At 37.7% G+C, this 18,939-nt stretch overlaps 4 protein-coding genes across 4 annotated transcripts in view; 3 read left to right on the top strand and 1 right to left on the bottom strand.

Moving 5' to 3' along the window:
- LOC119992702 (shikimate O-hydroxycinnamoyltransferase-like) overlaps nt 1-111 on the top strand; it is a 3,538-nt gene extending 3,427 nt beyond the window's left edge. Inside the window, exon 2 of the mRNA XM_038839495.1 lies at nt 1-111. This exon is cut by the window's left edge and continues 780 nt beyond it. Within this exon, the coding sequence (XP_038695423.1) occupies nt 1-111 (111 nt within the window).
- Nucleotides 112-2,511: 2,400 nt separating this feature from the next.
- Nucleotides 2,512-5,338, bottom strand: LOC119992856. Its single transcript, XM_038839651.1, has 4 exons — nt 4,435-5,338; nt 3,516-3,586; nt 3,030-3,417; nt 2,512-2,940 (listed from the first exon to the last, which is right to left on the bottom strand). The coding sequence occupies exons 1-4, from the start codon at nt 4,558-4,560 to the stop codon at nt 2,746-2,748; spliced, it is 780 nt and encodes a 259-aa protein (XP_038695579.1). The 5' UTR covers nt 4,561-5,338; the 3' UTR covers nt 2,512-2,745.
- A 3,012-nt stretch (nt 5,339-8,350) lies between these two features.
- Nucleotides 8,351-13,878, top strand: LOC119993635 (signal recognition particle receptor subunit alpha homolog). The gene is made up of 10 exons (XM_038840836.1): nt 8,351-8,482; nt 8,872-9,872; nt 10,652-10,736; nt 10,854-10,949; nt 11,074-11,226; nt 11,323-11,430; nt 12,500-12,619; nt 13,012-13,137; nt 13,242-13,325; nt 13,517-13,878. The coding sequence occupies exons 2-10, from the start codon at nt 8,893-8,895 to the stop codon at nt 13,640-13,642; spliced, it is 1,878 nt and encodes a 625-aa protein (XP_038696764.1). The 5' UTR covers nt 8,351-8,482; nt 8,872-8,892; the 3' UTR covers nt 13,643-13,878.
- Nucleotides 13,879-14,112: 234 nt separating this feature from the next.
- Nucleotides 14,113-16,089, top strand: LOC119992701 (aspartic proteinase CDR1-like). Its single transcript, XM_038839494.1, has 2 exons — nt 14,113-14,167; nt 14,699-16,089. Exons 1-2 carry the CDS (start codon nt 14,113-14,115, stop codon nt 16,087-16,089), a joined length of 1,446 nt encoding a protein of 481 aa, XP_038695422.1.
- Nucleotides 16,090-18,939: the final 2,850 nt, after the last annotated feature.

Here is an 18,939-nt window from a genome sequence, read left to right as displayed (position 1 = left end):
TATATTCTGCCCAGCCCAGTCAATGATGGGAGCTTGGCGTTAATAATTGGGTTGGAGAGTGATCGCATTCAACTCTTCGAGAAGTATTTTTATGAACCACAAACCGTTTAGGGTTTGTGAAATTTTGAATTGAATATTTAATCATTTGTGTTGTTATATTATTGTATTTGTTATGTTGTAACGGAGCTATCCTTTAATTTTTGCATCGGGAAACTTTAGTCACACCCCACTTTTTACTAAAGACACCCCGTCAACTGAGTTTTACAAGGGATGGTCAACTCAAATTGGGGTGTCTTTAGTAAAAGGTGGGGTGTGACTAAAGTTTCCCTTTTGCATCTGTTTGTAATAAGGCCCATTGGTTGGTTGTATTGCGATGGTAATAAGATTGTCATTAAGGGTTTGTTTGGTTCAATGTATTACAATAGTAATTATAATCTATTTACAAGTAATCCAATTGTGTGGTAATGTCATTACAAGGTAATCCTACTAAAGTGTTTGGTTTATAAAATGGAAATGTATTCCACTTTTTAGTGTTTTTCAAAATTACCCTCCTGTACATTTATAATTTTACATATATTAAAAACATTATTGAAAAAATCAAAAGCTAGTCATGAAGCCTGGCCAGAGCCCGATGTTGTACCCCAGCATGACTCGGACCCAATCCCAGATCCCGGCATGACTAGGACCCTGATCCGATCCTGGCCTGACTCGAGCCCGATCTCGAATCTCGGGCCTGACCATGTCCTGATCCAGGACTCCAATCTGAATCGGACCTGATGTCGAACCCCGGCATGACCCTAACCCGATCGACCTGACCAAGACCCCGACCCGATCCCAAACTGACCCGAGCTCGATCTCGAATCTCGGGTCTGACCATGGCCCTATCCAGGACCCCTGACTAAATTGGGCCCGATACCGCTCATGCCTAACTCAGGCCCGATCCTGGAACCATGTATGACCTAGGCTCAATCTCGGATCTCGAGCTCAATCCCATATGTCGAGCATGATCCCGGATCCTGGGCGCAATCCTGACTCCAGACCCCGATCCCAGATCCTAGGTCCGATCTCGGATCCCGACCCATATCCCGAATCCCAACCTTGATCTCAAATCCTGAGCCCGATCCTTGATCTCGGCCTCGATCTCAAATCTCGGTCCGGATCTCTAGCCCAATCCCTGATCCCAGCCTCAATCTCAACCTTGATCCCAAATTTTGAATCCCTGCCTCGATCTCGGATCCTGGCTTCGATACTAGATCCCGAGCTCGATCCCGGATCTCAACCTTATCTCGATCCCTACTTCGATCCTAGATCACAACCTCGATCCCAAATCCCTACTTCGATCCTTGATACCGTATTCAGGACACGACCAGACCCGATCCTGAAGCCCGACCCAGGCCTAACCTAGGGTCTACCCGGCCCTGAAGCTTGACCCGAACTTTAATATAGAAGGATACAACTGAAAATAATTTATAACCATTGGGGATATATTTGTCCAAAGAACAAATATTTGATTTTGTAATCACAATACCAATTTTTAGATGATATTTGGATTACTTGTTTTTGTCAGGAACTTGATTGCCAAGTAATTGGATTGCACTACATTTTTAAATTAATGGATACCAAACATTTTAATGTAATGTGAATACAATTACCATTACATTATATGGGTAACCAAACGAGCCCTAAAAGTAATCAAATTGTGAGAATTGAATTATTTGGTAATTTTATTAAGTTGTCTGATTGATAAAATATAATTGTAATGTGGTATGTGATATTTTTCTAGATTGTCCCTATATATAAAGGATGAATAAATATATATGACAAAATTTTCAATTTAAATATGGATACATGCCATGCATTTAGTGATAATCTTAAAATTCAATTCAAAATTTTGTCAAACGTTGCAACTGTTGGGAAATTTACCAGGATCCTCCTTCATAGAAATATCAAGAACAATATTGAAAATAGAGAGGAGAATAAAACCACAATTACGACACAAGAATTTATGTGAAAATTCTAAAACCGGAGAAAAATCACGGTCGTTGTCAAAGACAACCAAAGAAAATTCACTATATGAAAATTTGTTACTACACTCACTATTTTTCCCTCACCAATAACCCACGAACATAAAAGAACCAAAACTTCTCATGAGAATTTCGTTCACTCAAATTCTTTCTCAAGCTTGCTCTCCTTGTTCTCTGTCTTGTTTTGTCTATATTTTTCTATGCAAACCCAGCCGATTTATGAGGGACCATGAAGCATCCCGTTCAAAACGAGCTGGAACCAAGCAATCAGAGACAAACTTAAGAGGAGCCGTCTTAGGAAATGACTAAACTTAAAAGACAGATGCCGCCGCTGCGAGGCGAGGGAGTAACTTGTCTGGTTTTGCGGTGCACTCACTCCCGTTACGAGAATGAAATGACGCCCCAGCTCGACTCGAGACCAAGACTCCTTACAACTCGCACCAATAGCGGCACTGAGCAGCCGAATCTAAATTCCGGCAGAAGAGTATTTTGGAGGATTCCAAAATGGCATCTAGTTTACGCCAACCAAGAAATTCACAGGGACTAAACAGCATCTACAAGGTAGAGAAAGAAAGATGATGCCCATAAAATCTTGATTATCATAATGGATATATAAGAATTGCCTTTACAAATGAAAATTAAGTATGCAAATTGGGTATCACAAAGAAAACTTTTCAAACCACCAAAACTGTAAAATATTTTGGAACTCACAAAGATGGTTTCAAACCCTCAACGCTAGCTGGTCTTGCCATGAGATCTTCCTCTTCCCCGACTTGCTTGGCACATTGCCAATATTTCTACAGGCTGATAACATCACATCATTGTATTGCTCATCACTTCCGGCTCTAATTGAACTTTTCTTTGGCTCCTCCGTTCTCAATGACTCACGATTACCCTTCAATTCTTCCTCGTCTATCTGCATCAATAGTATAACAAGAACTCATTAGCTCAGTTAGAAGATAAATGGATTCATAACCAATAGAAGTTACACAAGTTATTGATTACCAAAATCTGGTTTAAATCAAAAACCGGGGTTCCATTTCGGACAGTAGCTTCCTCTCCACTCTGAATTCTTCCCCTTTCATTCAAGTCAAGAATTGATCTGGAATCCTGTAGAGCATCTTCTGTTGCACCATAAATCTTTTGCTTCTGGCTTACGTCAAAACTTGAAGCAGGTTTTTTCAAAGTGGTTTGTCTTTCAACGTAAGTCTTTCCCTTCTTGTTCAAAACGAAAGGTGGAACTGGAGGTGGTAAAGCATATTTCTTTCCATTCCAACTACTTTTTTTTGCAATGTCTCTACTTTTAATTTCAGAACTCTCTGGGAATTGTTGTTCAGGCACGGATTTTTGATACTGGTTTTGCATTAAGTGCATGTAACGCAGCCTCAAAAATCTATATTTGACGAGACATTCCAAAGTTATTTCATATTACTACCTAACTGCATATAAGCAAATTCAACAAATACACAGAGGTATAGGATAAATAAATACCGGACTTCACCCAAGAGGGTCAGTCTTCTCTGTTTTGTCCTCTCCAACTTCTTCTTCTTGACCTCTGTTTCCTGAATTGGAATGAATAATGTTTATCCACCATAGGAAACCATGCACGCCAAATACTTTTGGCAGAGACTAAATATGCAGTTAACGACTAAAAAACATAGCAAAGACACCTGACACACGGAATAGGGTTAAACAAACAGCAAATTTAGATTCACATATATAATAGTGCTGGTTAAAAGCAACATAGAAGTAAAGGCCATAGAAATGTTTCACCTTCTAACAGATAACACATAGAATGGTGCCTTCCAAAAACCATAAACAAGAACTCAAGCAGAGCACATTTGAATTTTGAACCATAAAACCCTAATGGTGCCCTTTAACAGATAACTCATATGAGGGCCTAAAGAGGTAGACACGAAAGTTCTGGTGCATACGTAGATTGGGAAGCACATTGAACCATAAAACCCTATGCCAGCAAATAATCCCAAATATAAAATGAGTCAAATCCATCAAAGCTTAAAAGTTATCCTCGAACTACAAGGCTTAGATTAGTTAAACTACCATGAAAACAACAAAATCACTAAAAATCTAATATCGGAATTTCCCTTTTATCAGTTTTACAAGTAACCCTAAACAAGAAACTGAAACCTAGAAACAGAAAAACTGGAAAGAGAAAAACTTCATTCCCTAGCTTCAACGATGCAGGATCTCAATCAATCAACCCAAGAGAGCCAAAGACGAATTAAAATCATCTCTTCTTCTTACTCCAGGCAACCAAACAAGCCAAAATAACCATAAAAAATAAATCCATAAAGTAGAACTCCAGAGATCATACAAGCGACCAGATCTAAGGAAAACACGCAAAGGGAATCACCAAAAAACGAAAACCCAAAAAAAAAAAAAAGATTACTTTGAATAGCTCCTCGTAGTCTTGCAAGAGGCTTTGATGTTTGAAACTGATTCTGTCATCATAAAAGCCATGCGGAGGAGGAGACGTAGTTCTAGGAGCCACACCCACCCCTTTCAGCTTCTTCATATCAGATTACAGAGAAACAAAAGAACCCAGATAACAAAACGAAGCAACTATGAAGAAATAGAAAAGAAATAGGCAGGAGAAGAGTCTCAATGATAATAACAGAGAAATATGAAGAGGTAAGAAAGAGACGGAACAAAAATAAATAACAAGGAAAGAGAACGGTTGAGAGAGAGATGGGGATAGAAACAAGAAAGAAGTGAGGGGAAGTTTCTTGCTTTCCTGTTTTCTCTGTGAGACTCTGACCATGACAAAGAAAACCCAAAGAAGCCCACATTATTCGGTGAGAAAAATGATTTTTCTTTTGAGAGTCTGAGACAGTGATGAAGATGGGATTTTTTTGGGGTTGCAGCAGAAGGGTATTTCTGGTACACATGCTTTTATCCGTTGTTGTGCTGTGACTGTGAGAGAGATAGGAAGAGAGGTGGCTGGTAAAAGAGGTTTTGTGAGGTGGGTTTGGTTGGGAGGACAATTGAAGACATCTACTATTGCCTCTCCGTATATATTTTCTTTCCTTCTCTTCTCCTCTCCATCTTTCCTTCCCTTTTTTTGGTTTTTCTTCTACATAAATTTTGGTCCAGCTGGGCCATTGGAGAGAGAGAGACAGAGCGATTAGTTGGGTGTGGTGTGGACTCTTCTTTGTGGGTGGAGTTTCAGTTTCCATGTTTTCTTTTTTCTTTGTGCGTCTGTGTCTAGACAAAGAGAGATCAAAATGGGGCTGGAAAAAAAAAAAGAAAAAAAGAAGACATACTCTAAACATGGGATGATGCGGTTGCTTTCTTTTTCTGATGTGTTGCTGTTGCAGTTATTGTTTGCGTACCTTATTTTTGGGCTTTGAAATGTGGTGGGTGATGGTGGCCTTTCTTTCCTTTGAATGGACAGATGTAGATGTAGACCCATTATTATATTTATTATATATGCAAGAAAATTAATAAAAATAAAAAATAATCAACCATGATCAGTTGATCACATTCCCCTTTTTATTCTAATCATACCAGTTGCCTTAGCAAATTTCATCATCTGTACATCCCATTCCATATGACTTTACCTCTCTAGATCCAGCTGTGAAACAAAATTTGGCACTTGGCAGTGAGTCTTATTGTCTCTCTTATTAAATATTGTTAACAGATAAATTCAGTTCTTTAATAATGTGTTTTTTTAAGAGATAACCACATCGCATAATAATTATCCACTTAAACATACTTTTGCCTAGAACACTATTGAGATGGATGACTTCCTTAAAAAATAAGTCGTGCGGGCTCAATATATTCATAGGAGCCATACAATTTAAAACGGATAACATTTGTTGATTTCTATGGACTAAAAATTCTAATAAATATTGAGACAAAATATTTTATACAAGGTATACAACTACAATAAGAATCAGGTTGAATGCATATTTTATTCATATGAAATGAAGGTATTCATACAAAGTAATGTACAGGATATCTATATTTGTCAACCATACAATTTAATAATATATGCTAACTTATATCATAATATCAAAGTGACCCAAAGGCCTAACTCAAGCCAAGAGATATCGAGTATCCCTATTAGATTGATTATGCCAGCCACTATTCCTACCTGTCGAACAAGAATAAAACGAGGGTATTCAAGAGAAGAAACGAGAAGCAAGGATACCACATCTGCGGGAAAGTTGTCAAGGAGTTTGATTGTTTTAGCCTCTAGGTAAAGTGTTTGGAGCGTGGACGTTGTGGTGGTTATGTTTTTCTTAAGTACATGATCTTTATGCATTTAATGATACTTTTGTTTTTCGTTTTAATTTTGCTATAATCAATCAAAAATTGAGTAATTTTTTCATTAAATAGCCCTAAAAAATTTTGATGACGCTGTCCCCGAACTCCCGTCAAACTTTAGACCCCCTATATGAATTTTTGGCTCCATCCCCGATGATATTGATGTTTTGTTGAAGCTCAAATTTGTCATGACCGAACCCAAAGGCTTATGATTCTCATATTGGGTCCGTTTGGGTCCTCGGTAGAAGCAAAAAAAATTCACCGCATCTCACAAATGACGGACACGTCCATGGTTAAGGTGTTTGGGAGTGTTGCCCGCAGGGGTGAAACCTCACCAAATCCCGGCAAGCGGGAAAGCTCCTGAGAGCTGCTTTCACACGAGAATGAGTTTGACGAACTTTGTTCCGGAAATAAAACACCTTCAATTTTACCCGCTTACCCTCAAATATTTCACTTAATGACAATTTTGTCCTGATCAAAATCTAACCTAAATCACCTGCGACACCAGGTCCATCGACAGTCCTATGTGCGACACCAGGTCCACCGGCAGTCCGGCACCCATACTCAATTCGGCTCCCTCGCGACATCAGATCTCACTAATTTCAGTTATGGGTTACAGTATAGACATGTGATTACGGCATATAAAGCATAGCAAAGAGTGGTCGAGTGATTGCAAAGTGGTTGTGGGGCAAAGGCAAAGGAAGAAGTTCAGAGAGTGCTCGAGTTGTAGGTTGAAGAAAGTGAATAGGAAGTACTAAAAATATCGTTAATTTTTATAATATAGCATTAATAATTTAATACCATTATATTAAGAAAATTAGTTTATATATGGTCAACAAAATAGTGAATGAGGTTTCCAGCTTCATAAGATTAATATAAGAATAATTTATTTTTAAAAATAATTTAATTCATCATAAAACATAACATATTGATTAGATAATATTTAAAAAATAATTAGGATACATATTACAATTAAAATTAGACAAAATTGATTTAATTCTTCACCCCACCTCACCACAGTTTTATTCATCCAAACGTTAAACTGTCACCATAGTTTTTTTAATAGCATGTCAAACGCTTTTTGTCAGCCGAACTCACCTTACAACGCCACAATTTTTTTACCTCACAACACAAAAATACAAAGCACTCCCAAACGGACCCATTGTTCTCCTCATGAGCTTTGTTTGTCCTCCATGGAAGAACTGCAGGCTAAATTTATATTAATAGCATATAACTAACAAACAAAATACTAACAACATACAATATGTAAATTAGAAAATTACACACACGGGTGAGAATATTTATTATTAATTATTTTTTTACTTGAAATATTTAGTAAATATTTTAATTTTTACGTAAAATCAAATAATATACAAAATAATAATAAAATAAGAAGAAACTAATATTTTAATGTACTAGAGATTTAGGATAGAGATACTATATAGTTGTTGTTGGATAGATAATCTATACATTTTCAAAAATTAGTATTTGAGTAGGTAAAATAGAGAATATGTTAAAGAGATAGCAACGTGAATCCACGCATACTCTCATTCGCAAATGCAGTAGTACATTTTTGTTGGGTTAAAAAAAATCTCATATCTATTATACAAAAATATAAAAAGTGAAGTCAAACACGTATCTCAATATAGCGCAAAACACATCTCCCAATATCAACAAAACATATCTCCCAATGCAGTAATATCAGCAAAATACAAATTCTTATACATTATCATTTCTCACCTCCATGTCTCCATTATCCCTAAAAAAATTACATCAAAACATAAAATCTCAATACAATCACATCAACAAAACATGTCTCTCAATACAACCACATCAACAAAACACATTTTTCAATATAATCACATCAATAAAATATAAAATTTAATACATTTTTATTCGTCTAACAAAATTTTACAAGTTGCTCAAGGAACAAAAAATAAAGAAGTTAAAAAAGAAAACAATTTTAAGGTTTTTTTTTTTTAAAAAGAAAACTTTTTCAGCATTTTTAATTTACAAAACAACCATTTTAGTGGCGTGCGCAATATCCCATGGAAATCGATATAAGTGGAACCTCGGCACGTCCCCCATTTTTGATTCCTTCTTTCGTTCTTTTTTTCTTTTTCTTTGTAGTTCTTCGTAGTTTCTCAGATTTTCAAAGAGAAAGTCAGGTATGTTTCTTTTTCCATGAATTTCGATTCGAGTCGGAGATCCTTAGCAGTGTCTCTTATGTCATGATCTGATTCCTGTTATAAGTCTGTCTGGCGTTTGAATTCATAAACTCTTGATCTGTGAAATTTTTTGTTTCAAATTGCTTTTTGCGATTGCGTACTGTATTACGGTGTTGCCAGATTTTGATGTCATATTTTTCCCTTTTTTGGTGCATTGAGTGGTTATCGTAGCACGAAACTATAATCCGTTCTTTTTTCTTTTTCTTGAAAATATGGGAGTTTGATGATGTCTTGATATGATCCTTTGTTTTTCTGTATCATGAACAAGTCTACGGTGGATAAATTTACAGGCTTTATTAGAATCTTATTTTGGGTGGATTCAATTGCAGGATAATTGGTGACAATCGAAGATGTTAGAGGAGTTACTGATTTTTACCAGGGGAGGATTAATTCTCTGGACATGTAATCAGCTTGGGAATGCTCTTAGAGGATCACCAATTGATGCTTTGATCAGGACCTGTCTTTTGGAGGAGCGATCTGGTGCATCTTCATACAACTATGATACCCAAGGTGGTGCTTATACCCTTAAATGGACTTTCCATAATGAGCTTGGCCTTGTTTTTGTTGCTGTGTATCAGCGGATTCTCCAGTTATTGTATGTGGATGATCTGCTTGCCATGGTGAAGAGTGAGTTCGCGGAGATATATGATCCAAAACGAACTGTCTTCAATGACTTTGATGAAACATTTAGGCAGCTTAGGAAGGAAGCGGAAGCCCGGGCTGAGGAATTAAGGAAATCAAAGCAGTTCAGTAAGCCTCTAAATGGTGGTAAGAAGCAAGGACAGACATCAAGGGTCGGTTATGAAGGTGCAAATAAGAAGAAGAAAGGGGGAGGTGCTCCGCAAAAGGATGGTGGGGATGGTGATGATTGGAAAGGCCGGAAGTTTGAAAATGGACACTCCAACAGAAACAATGTTGAGATCGAAGAATCTCAATCCACTAGTGCTGTTGTAAATGGTAAGGAAAATGCAAGTTCCAATGTTGAAGCTTTCAATGTAGGTGAACTTAAGCGTAGAATTAAAGGTGGTAAGAAAACTGATACTGTTGTTAACAAGGGTCTTTCGAAAGTGGACCCAAAGAAAAAGATAGAAAAGAAGAATAGAGTTTGGGATGATAAGCCTCCAGAAAAGAAATTGGATTTTACTGATCCAGCGGAAGAGAATGGGGACAATATAGAGGTTGCAGGAGTTGAACATGGTGAAAGTATGATGGACAAAGAAGAGATGTTAAGCAGTGATGGTGAGTCTGAAGAAGAAGATGATGCTGACGCGGGGAAGAACAGCAAGCCTGAGGCTAAGAAGAAAGGATGGTTTTCGTCTGTGTTTCAGAGGTACATGGTTTTGTTTTTGTGTCTACTTATTGTTTATTAATTTAAGGATGGCTCATGTTTGTTCATGATCCTCGAGGCTTTTACATACCCCTAAAAGTTCTGTTTATGTGAGGCATATTTGGTCACAAAGCAAAAATTGAACTAAGGATTCTTGAGGCATTTTATCTTCTTATTTATTTTGTGGTTATTATGTCATCACCCTCTCTTGAATTAGGGTACCCACTTTTAGATGCATAGTGCTGTTAACATTACTTTTGGAATTTAAGTTATTACTGGATCTGAGCTGTGACAGTAGCAGGCCAAATGGATCTAGTTTTCTGTCGTGTGTCTGCATCTCCCAGATTGCCAAGATTGCCATGGAGCACAATTATTTTCTAGTGCGTAATCGGAATTCTTGGCCACAAAGACTATGGGCTGTTTGTTGTTTGTGGAATCTGTTGGTATTTGTAAGGTCTTTGTGCCAGAATGTCAGCTCAAGCATCGGTTTAGTGGACATATTATGTTAAAATTATCATCATAATTATCTCAGAGAGAGTGTGGCTATACTAGTGTAACTATGTGGACTTTAGTATTGAACATAATATGCTCCTGGTACCAACATGCTTCCTTTGGGGTCGGTGTTAGTTGATTCATTGGCATATGCATGGCGGTCCTTTAAAATTGTTTGGCATATGATTGACTTCGTTGATAGTTCAATAATTTTTTCTTGCCTTTCCTGCTTTCTGCTACTGTGTAAATCATTAGATGGTTACATCTCTTTGTGCACTTCCTATTCTCAGCATTGCTGGAAAGGCAAATTTGGACAAGGCAGACCTTGAGCCTGCTTTGAAAGCTCTTAAAGATAGTCTCATGACCAAGAATGTGGTATGCTTGAACTTTTATTTGTTCTCTCTATCAGATGCACCTTACTTAGTTTTGTTGATGCCTACCGATCTCTTTTCAAGCATTCTTTTGGGATTTCGTTGTCTGTGATATCTCCAGGCTGAGGAGATAGCCGAGAAGCTTTGTGAATCAGTTTCTGCTAGTCTTGAAGGTAAAAAGCTGTCTTCATTCACAAGGATATCTTCAATAGCTAAGGTTAGCCAGCTCAGTCCTTTCTATCCTTTGATATCGAATACCCAGTTGGGTTTTGAATTTTAGCTCCTATATGCTTTTATATTTGATTGACTATCTTTATTTTGCAATTTGATTGTTCCTACAGGATGCAATGGAAGAAGCACTTATCCGAATATTGACCCCTAAGCGTTCTATCGACATCATGAGAGATGTGCATGCTGCCAAAGAACAGAGGAAACCGTATGTTGTTGTCTTTGTTGGTGTCAATGGGGTTGGAAAATCTACCAATCTTGCCAAGGTGAGACTGTGTTCCTTTTCTTGAGATGTAGGTCCTTTTAAAATTGTTTTGGGCATATTTTTGATGAGACAGACTATTTTTGATTGTCATTTGTAGGTTGCATACTGGCTTCTGCAGCATAAGGTCAATGTCATGATGGCTGCTTGTGATACATTCAGATCAGGTGCTGTAGAGCAGCTGCGAACCCATGCACGTAGACTGCAGGTATTATATCACCGTTCAACATTTCGGTTTATCTGGGCCCTTTGGGGTTGGATTCATGTCCATGTGGAAAAATTACCAAAGAATATGAATTATTTAGGCTTAGCAAACTATGAAACTTATAAGTTTTTTTTTGCTACAACTTATTACCCTTTTTCCATACCTTATCATCCCTCCCCACCACCACCCCATCCAAAATAAGACATTATATAACTATTTTCCTTCAACATTACATGAAGTAGATTTAACTCCACAAAACACTTCTGTTATTTCTCTCTAACCATATAATTCGGCAGGTCACTGGAGGAAGTAATCATGAATCCCTTTTGCGTTATTCTCCTTCAAAATGTAGGCTAATGCAACCAGCACTTCTTTAATTGTTCCAGTAATTGAACCCTTCTATTTTCAGAATTTTGCTCAAAAATTTTCTGATCATGTTCCACATGTTTAGGATAAGAAATGAGACTATTGGCAGGTCACTGGAGGAAGTAATCATGAATCCCTTTTGCGTTATTCTCCTTCAAAATGTAGGCTAATGCAACCAGCACTTCTTTAATTGTTCCAGTAATTGAACCCTTCTATTTTCAGAATTTTGCTCAAAAATTTTCTGATCATGTTCCACATGTTTAGGATAAGAAATGAGACTATTAAAGCTAAGGAAAAGTAGCTCAAATCGAAGTAAAAATGCTAGAACATTATTTAAGATGGTATGGACATGTACGACTAATAGATAATAGTACTGTGGTGTGAAGAACTGATGGAATTCATGTTGTAGATACTAAAAAGAAAAGATGAGAAGACCTATAAAAACCATGACTAGAAGTAATAAGAAAATATATGAATTGAATAGGAGTTGTTGGGAGTAGGACCTTAGATAGGAATGTATGGCGAAAACATTAGTTTCCCTCATGAATTCAAGTAGCAAGTCTTCGCAACTGACGACAGTTCGACAGGTTAGTTCAACTGCAATGAAGAAAAAATAGGGTTCATGCATTCTTTCTCCCTTTTGCTTAAATAACATCGATTCGCAATGGTATGAAAGTTATGAGTTGTAACTGACTTTTGTTGCCAGATCCCTATATTTGAGAAAGGCTATGAGAAAGATCCTGCTGTTGTTGCAAAGGAAGCAATTCAGGAGGCTCAACGCAATGGATCTGATGTAGTTCTTGTTGATACTGCTGGCCGAATGCAGGTACTGTACAAGGAATATCTTATTGGTAATGGTTGTATTGTTTCTGCTGTTCTCCTTTTGTATTTAGGTGCTACTTGTGTGATTTAGGTATGTGCATATTGCTTTTAGAAGTAGGTTTTTTTATGTAACAAATAAGTTATTGACATACAATCAAACATGAAGGTAAATCATCTAAAATGTGCAATGAAGATAAGTGCATATTAAATTGATTTGTGAAGAGCAGCACAAATGTTGAATTTTTTTGAACCAAGAGTTACCTGATCAGACTTCTGTTAAAAAAAAGTGTTACCTGGTCAGACTTTGGATGGTATCCCTGTTAGAGGAATATGCAATAAGATACTATGTTTGCTAAATACGTTAATGCTATTTGACATGTATGCTGTTCCCTCCAGGATAATGAACCTTTGATGAGAGCACTGTCAAAACTTATTAACATGAACAATCCAGATCTGGTTTTGTTTGTTGGTGAGGCACTAGTTGGAAATGATGCAGTTGATCAACTATCAAAGTTCAATCAGGTTTGCTTTCATATATGGAGTTATCATATAGTGCTTCTTAATGTATGTTATTGAGTTCTATAAGGATTTGATTACTGAGCTGCTTGCTTATCTTTCCCTTGCAGAAATTGGCTGACCTTTCTGCTTCACCTAATCCCAGATTGATTGATGGAATCTTGCTCACTAAATTTGATACAATTGATGATAAGGTAGACAAATGAATTTCAACTAGCTTTGCCTTATATTAGTTTAATTACTTAAAAGTATCTGCAAGAGTTCTAGATTTGTATGTTGGTCATTTTTGGTTAGATGGTAGAAGTTCCACTTACTTAATACAAACCTTGAAGTAGTTGGATTCATTGGGTGTTTTTAATGTTTGTTTATAAATGTTTGGTTGTAGGTGGGAGCTGCGCTCTCGATGGTTTATGTATCTGGAGCACCGGTCATGTTTGTTGGTTGTGGGCAGTCATATACCGACCTGAAGAAGCTGAATGTGAAGTCCATTGTGAAGACCTTACTGCAATGAGTCTCTGATCATTTTCTAGTTTGTCCTTTGTCTTGAAATGCTTTCAGTTGTCATGACACCAGAATTCCTGCAAAACATCTATGTTGTTTGTCCTTTGTTTGCTTTGATGTTGGAGACATCAGTCCCTTGCAACTGTATATTAATCTGAAATTAATTTAGTTTAATTTAGTTTGCTGTTGCTATAAATTTATTAATTTAGAGGATTTATGTTGAATAGTGAGGTAAAGTATGGCTTACTTATTACAATCCAGATGACAACTTGAGAGTTCGATACTGCGCGTTGCCTATTTATCGGCCATAGCTTCAGGTGCTGATGATTTACAAGTCTTCTACATACGCTCCCCTGCGCTGCAAGCCTTATCAATGTGACCACTGCAACAGCGACCGGTGCCAGTACAATATCTCCTATATTGCCGTGGCCAGTTCACAAGGAATCCTGTCAAATGGGCAACTGCCATTTGAAACATAAGATGGGAGGAACTAATGCTGTTCCCAGTGTGATATTTGTTTCTCAGGCCCAAGAAGGTAAAAGTTTTTTCACCTCAGATTCCATATTCAATTTGAACTGTGTGGCTCTGTAGTTTTAAGTTAGTGATTGTGATTGGCAGCAGTTTGTCTGTCATGACAGTATTACAAAAGCATATCAGGATAAAGTAACACTTCACAAAATGCAGAAGCAAATAAGGAGGCAGAGGTTCAAAGAGTGCACCACCTAACCCTTAACAATCAGCATGTATTCTTATAAGAAGAATGCTAGTTATTCCAGAATTCATTGCAAGTGTAAAGAAACTGCCTTTTGATGCCTACATACCTGAAGTCCATCACTAGATTGAGTACAATAAACTGTTGGATGGAAAATTGCTACACAAAACATCATAAGGATCGTCTAGCAGCCATGTGAATATTGAATTTTGTGGATATCTCACCAAGAGTGGGATTCATCTTCTTTTCAATGTTCTTTCTCTTTTTATATTCTTAAGCAACTTCGATTTCCTAGAATCCTCACGATCTTTGAGTTCGTCTTCTCTTTAAACCATTTAAACCATGCTTTACCAGTACTGTTTCCAAGCATTCTTGGCTCAATCTGTCAATCTCCAAGAGTTCAATACTTTCTTGTCATGGCAATGGTGTCTGCAAATACTATCTACTCATTCCTGTTCTTTATAACTCTAGCAAGACATGCTCTACCTACAATCACCAAACCCAGAAGATTTGTGACAAAACTCGTTCATCGAGACAACGTATTATCACCTTACTACAACCCCATTGACAGTGCCAAGCAAGATATCGAGAGTTCCATCACTCGCTTCGCCTATTTATCTGCAATAGAATCAGGCACACATGATAAACATACCACTCCAACTGCAGCAGATAGAGGCTTGTTCTACGTAGAATTCTCCATCGGACAACCGCCATTTTCCCAACTCGCAGTCATGGACACTGGGAGTAGCCTCATATGGGTTAATTGCCTAACATGCGATCTTTGCTCCCAAGAGGAGAACCACCAGATCTTCGACCCTTCCAAGTCGTCCACGTATACCCCAATGCCATGTAAACCTTATCATTGCCCTTCCTGCAGCTGGGAAAACAAGTGCATGTTCAAAATCAGATATGTTCGCGGCATTGGATTAAAAGGAATCCTCTCAAAGGAACAGCTGACTTGCAGTACATCAGATGGAGATACTAATATTATCTCCAATGTGACTATTGGATGTGCAGAGAGTAACAGGCTTGACATTGACCAAGACAACAGAGGAGTGTTTGGACTTGCCATGGATGAAACCAGATGGCCAACATCTTTGGTAACACAAATGGGCTCAAAATTCTCCTACTGTATTGGAAATATGAATGACCCGAATTATGCTTACAACCGGTTAATTATAGGGGATGGAGCAGTGATGGAAGGGTATTCGACTCCATTGGAGGTTTACAAAGCTCATTACTACGTTAAAATGGTAGGAATCAGTTTAGGCGAAAAAGATCTAGATATAAACCCAAATGTATTTAGAAAAACACCAGATGAAGACAATGGAGTTGTCATCGACTCTGGGTCCGCGTATACATGGCTTGCAGGAAAAGTCTATGATGAGCTAAGGTTTGAAGTTCAGAGTCTCTTAGAGACACAGTTGCAAGAATATAGGTACGTTGCAAGGCCTTGGCAACTATGCTACATTGGGAGTGTGAGCCGAGATCTCGCTGGGTTTCCAGTGGTGACATTCCGTTTTGCCGATGGTGCTGATTTGGGGTTGGATGTGGGCAGCTTGTTCTCGCAGGTATCACGGGATGTGTTTTGCATGGCTGTTGGACCAAGTTATGTGAACGGAAACAGTCGCCAAAAGCTGTCAGTGATTGGGATGATGGCTCAACAACAGTATAATGTGGGATTCGACCTCAATTCTAAAATGTTGTTCTTTCAGAGAATTGAATGTGAACTTCTTGATGATTGATCTTTTGTAGTTTGTACGTTTATGCTTTAAAAGCAATTGTTTCAAGCAGCAAAAGAACTGCATTGTCAAGCTTTTACGGCAGAATGCTCATTCCGGCCAGCTTTCATCGCTAGAGTTACCTAAGTTACATTTAGGGTTTGCTTGGATTGAAAAATGAAGAATAGAGTTAATGGAAGGAGAGTTATGTGATGAGAGTTATGGGAGGAGACTACCTTGACTCACCCTTACTTGGATAAATGATAGGTTCTCGTAGTTTGATGTATTGATTTTCGTATTTTATTGAAATGAGCCATTGCTAATTGAAGGTATTGTTTTGTTTAGAATACGTTTTATTGCTTAATCAAACCAGGCAATTAAATCTATCGAGTTTTATGGTCAACACAACGATCCTTTTTTTGGTAAGGTGGAATCCACCACCCGCAACTCCATGAACCAATAATGCAAGGTGGCATTCGCACACGAGCAAGTGTCTATCTCACAAATTGTGATAAATGAAAACACTGAGTTGGACTCACGACCTCCGCGGTCAAGTTTACCATCTCAGCCAACGACCCGTTATTGTCAACACAACGATTTGTTTAGTACGCATTCACATTCACAAGAAAACTAATGCAATCCCAAAGTAACTAGAGCAGTACACTAGGCATTGACAAAAACCGACTAAAAAAATCGAGCAGAAATTGCATTAAACTTCAAATGAGCAAATTATCGAACACTTGGAGTGCACTTTTAAAACAAAACATTATTCACATAATCCATCAACACACAGCAATTCTAATCGACGGCAATACAACTCACAACATAAAAGCAGAAAAAGTTTTGGTGAAATCACCGACCTTTTAAGTGCAAAACGCGATCAAGCTATCAAGGCAACACCGCCCGTTTGCAAGCTGAACTCGGACTACGAAATGATTAATCGTGTCATGTTTTGGGCTTCAAATTCGAGCTGCGCTGTTTGGTTGTTCGAGAGTACGTTATTTCTGTTAGTTTCTTCTTCTTTGGTTTTTTGTCATGACTGATACGGAGCGTTTTGGTTTCGTAGGGGAGCTTCATGCGACGTCGTTTTATGACGCCACAGGGTAGAGAATCCAAATTTCCAAAACAAATTGATTCCGTTATATGCAGTTGTGGGCTTTTTTTTTTTGTTGAGCTGAACAATGACATCTCTATCGTTATAGATAATATTGATTGATTTCTTGAGTAGTCTAAAAAGAGCTATTATATGTAGTGGCATGTGACCAAAAGCATACTTAAAAACCAAAGGAAACTTATAAATCTAGAAAAATGTAATAAGAAACTTAATATTGAGAATTCACAAGTGAATGAAGTAGCGCATCATATAAGTATAAAAAAAAGTTAAGTGGTTAACAAACTTAAATGGACACCTAATAGCTTCTTTTGGGTTCATATGGATTCCAAACATATACGTTAGCCACATACGCTAATAGGTGTGCGTGTATGCACATGGAAACGCCATGGTCATATCTCCCAAACAAATAGCATCAGAGTCAATGACGACGGGCTGGACAAAGGTGTGCCAGAGCACACATATTCATTTGGGTAGGCTAAAAGAGCAAGGATATGCAATTCTGGCTAAAGGTCATGTGGCTAGGTGATATGGTATAAACGTAACTCATGCATGCATGGCTCAATGTCGTAGTCAAAAGGAAATTTTTTTTTTTAGGGCTAATTAGTGTTGTGGCAACGACCTCAAATGCAAACGGATTGCAACGAGTTGATTTGTCTACTTTTTTCTTTGAGGAGGGGCGTCTACGAATATTTGTCTTAACAACTAATTCAAGAAATGCAGTTATTGATAGATTAGTTATCTCCCTCAACTTCTTTAGTAGACTGACTTTACCAGGTTCTGCATGTGAACATTTGTAGCTCGACACTACAATCGATATCATCATTGACTGGGAAAACACCTGGCAATAAGTCAAATTTTTTCCAAAACTTATCAATGCAAGCAAGTGGTATATGACGATCTTTATTTATGTATATTACAAGCTCGTACGCACATGACAGTCCATTACTCGTACGAAGTTTACATCTACAAGAGTATATGTCTTCTCCAACAATTTTAGACCGTTCAAATTCCAACCAAATCAGATTCAACGCATCCACTAAGACAAAACCCCGTAATTCTCGGAATTGGCATGTTTTGAATTGATGTTGGAAAATATTTTTGCTTTTCTCCAAACTAGCTTTTATTGATGTGAACTGACATTGGATGAGCTGATGAATAGATGACACTGCTCACTCCAAGTCTGATTGTGATGTGCCCAACTATCGTTTCAACTTAGAATGTTAACTCTTGGCTATGTTAGTGGTCAGGTTTTCGAATGCATATAGGTGTCTGTCTAGGCAGATATGAACATCTCCTTATATGATGTCAACCATACATCTTTAATATAATTCACGACTTTGGAGTTTGGAGTGGTTTTGTAAAATTATCTCAAGAGTAAATAAATTGTACGCATACGCATTCTCGGTTTCTGATTCTATTAATGTATGCCACATGGAGTAGAATGAATCCCAAGATTCCTTGTCTCAAAATGATTTTTTGCAGTGGGCTATAACAGCTCTGTTGATGTGCCATCTACAAAGTAGTTTCATCGCCTTGGGAAATGCTTGAGCACATGACCTCATCAATGTCAAATCTCTATCAATGACAATAACTCTTGAAAAAGTGTCATCTTTTTTTTATTGCAAGAAAACAAATCCTATGCAAAATGTCATCTTCGTTGAAGTCACGCCCACAATCTCAAATAGAGGCATCCTGAACCTGTTAGTTTTATATGTAACATCCATCAGTAACACATGCGGGAATGCACGCAATAGTTCTAA

This window comes from Tripterygium wilfordii, chromosome 23 (assembly GCF_013401445.1).
Source record: "Tripterygium wilfordii isolate XIE 37 chromosome 23, ASM1340144v1, whole genome shotgun sequence".
Classification (NCBI taxonomy): Eukaryota; Viridiplantae; Streptophyta; class Magnoliopsida; order Celastrales; family Celastraceae; genus Tripterygium; species Tripterygium wilfordii.
The sequence above is the reverse complement of the archived record's forward strand: the minus strand, read 5'-3'. Positions and strand labels throughout refer to the sequence as shown.

What these genes read in the sequence shown, in the direction of transcription:
- LOC119992856 (XM_038839651.1), bottom strand. Translation starts at nt 4,560, where the DNA reads ATGAAGAAGCTGAAAGGGGTGGGTGTGGCTCCTAGAACTACGTCTCCT. An exon ending in ACTACGAGGAGCTATTCAAA is followed by an intron (nt 3,587 to 4,434) that starts GTAATCTTTTTT and finishes ATTCCAATTCAG; the next exon opens with GAAACAGAGGTCAAGAAGAA. An exon ending in TTGATTTAAACCAGATTTTG is followed by an intron (nt 2,941 to 3,029) that starts GTAATCAATAAC and finishes CTATTGATGCAG; the next exon opens with ATAGACGAGGAAGAATTGAA.
- LOC119993635 (XM_038840836.1), top strand. Translation starts at nt 8,893, where the DNA reads ATGTTAGAGGAGTTACTGATTTTTACCAGGGGAGGATTAATTCTCTGG. An exon ending in CCCATGCACGTAGACTGCAG is followed by an intron (nt 11,431 to 12,499) that starts GTATTATATCAC and finishes TTTTGTTGCCAG; the next exon opens with ATCCCTATATTTGAGAAAGG. An exon ending in ATACTGCTGGCCGAATGCAG is followed by an intron (nt 12,620 to 13,011) that starts GTACTGTACAAG and finishes TGTTCCCTCCAG; the next exon opens with GATAATGAACCTTTGATGAG.
- LOC119992701 (XM_038839494.1), top strand. Translation starts at nt 14,113, where the DNA reads ATGGGAGGAACTAATGCTGTTCCCAGTGTGATATTTGTTTCTCAGGCC. An exon ending in TGTTTCTCAGGCCCAAGAAG is followed by an intron (nt 14,168 to 14,698) that starts GTAAAAGTTTTT and finishes ATGCTTTACCAG; the next exon opens with TACTGTTTCCAAGCATTCTT.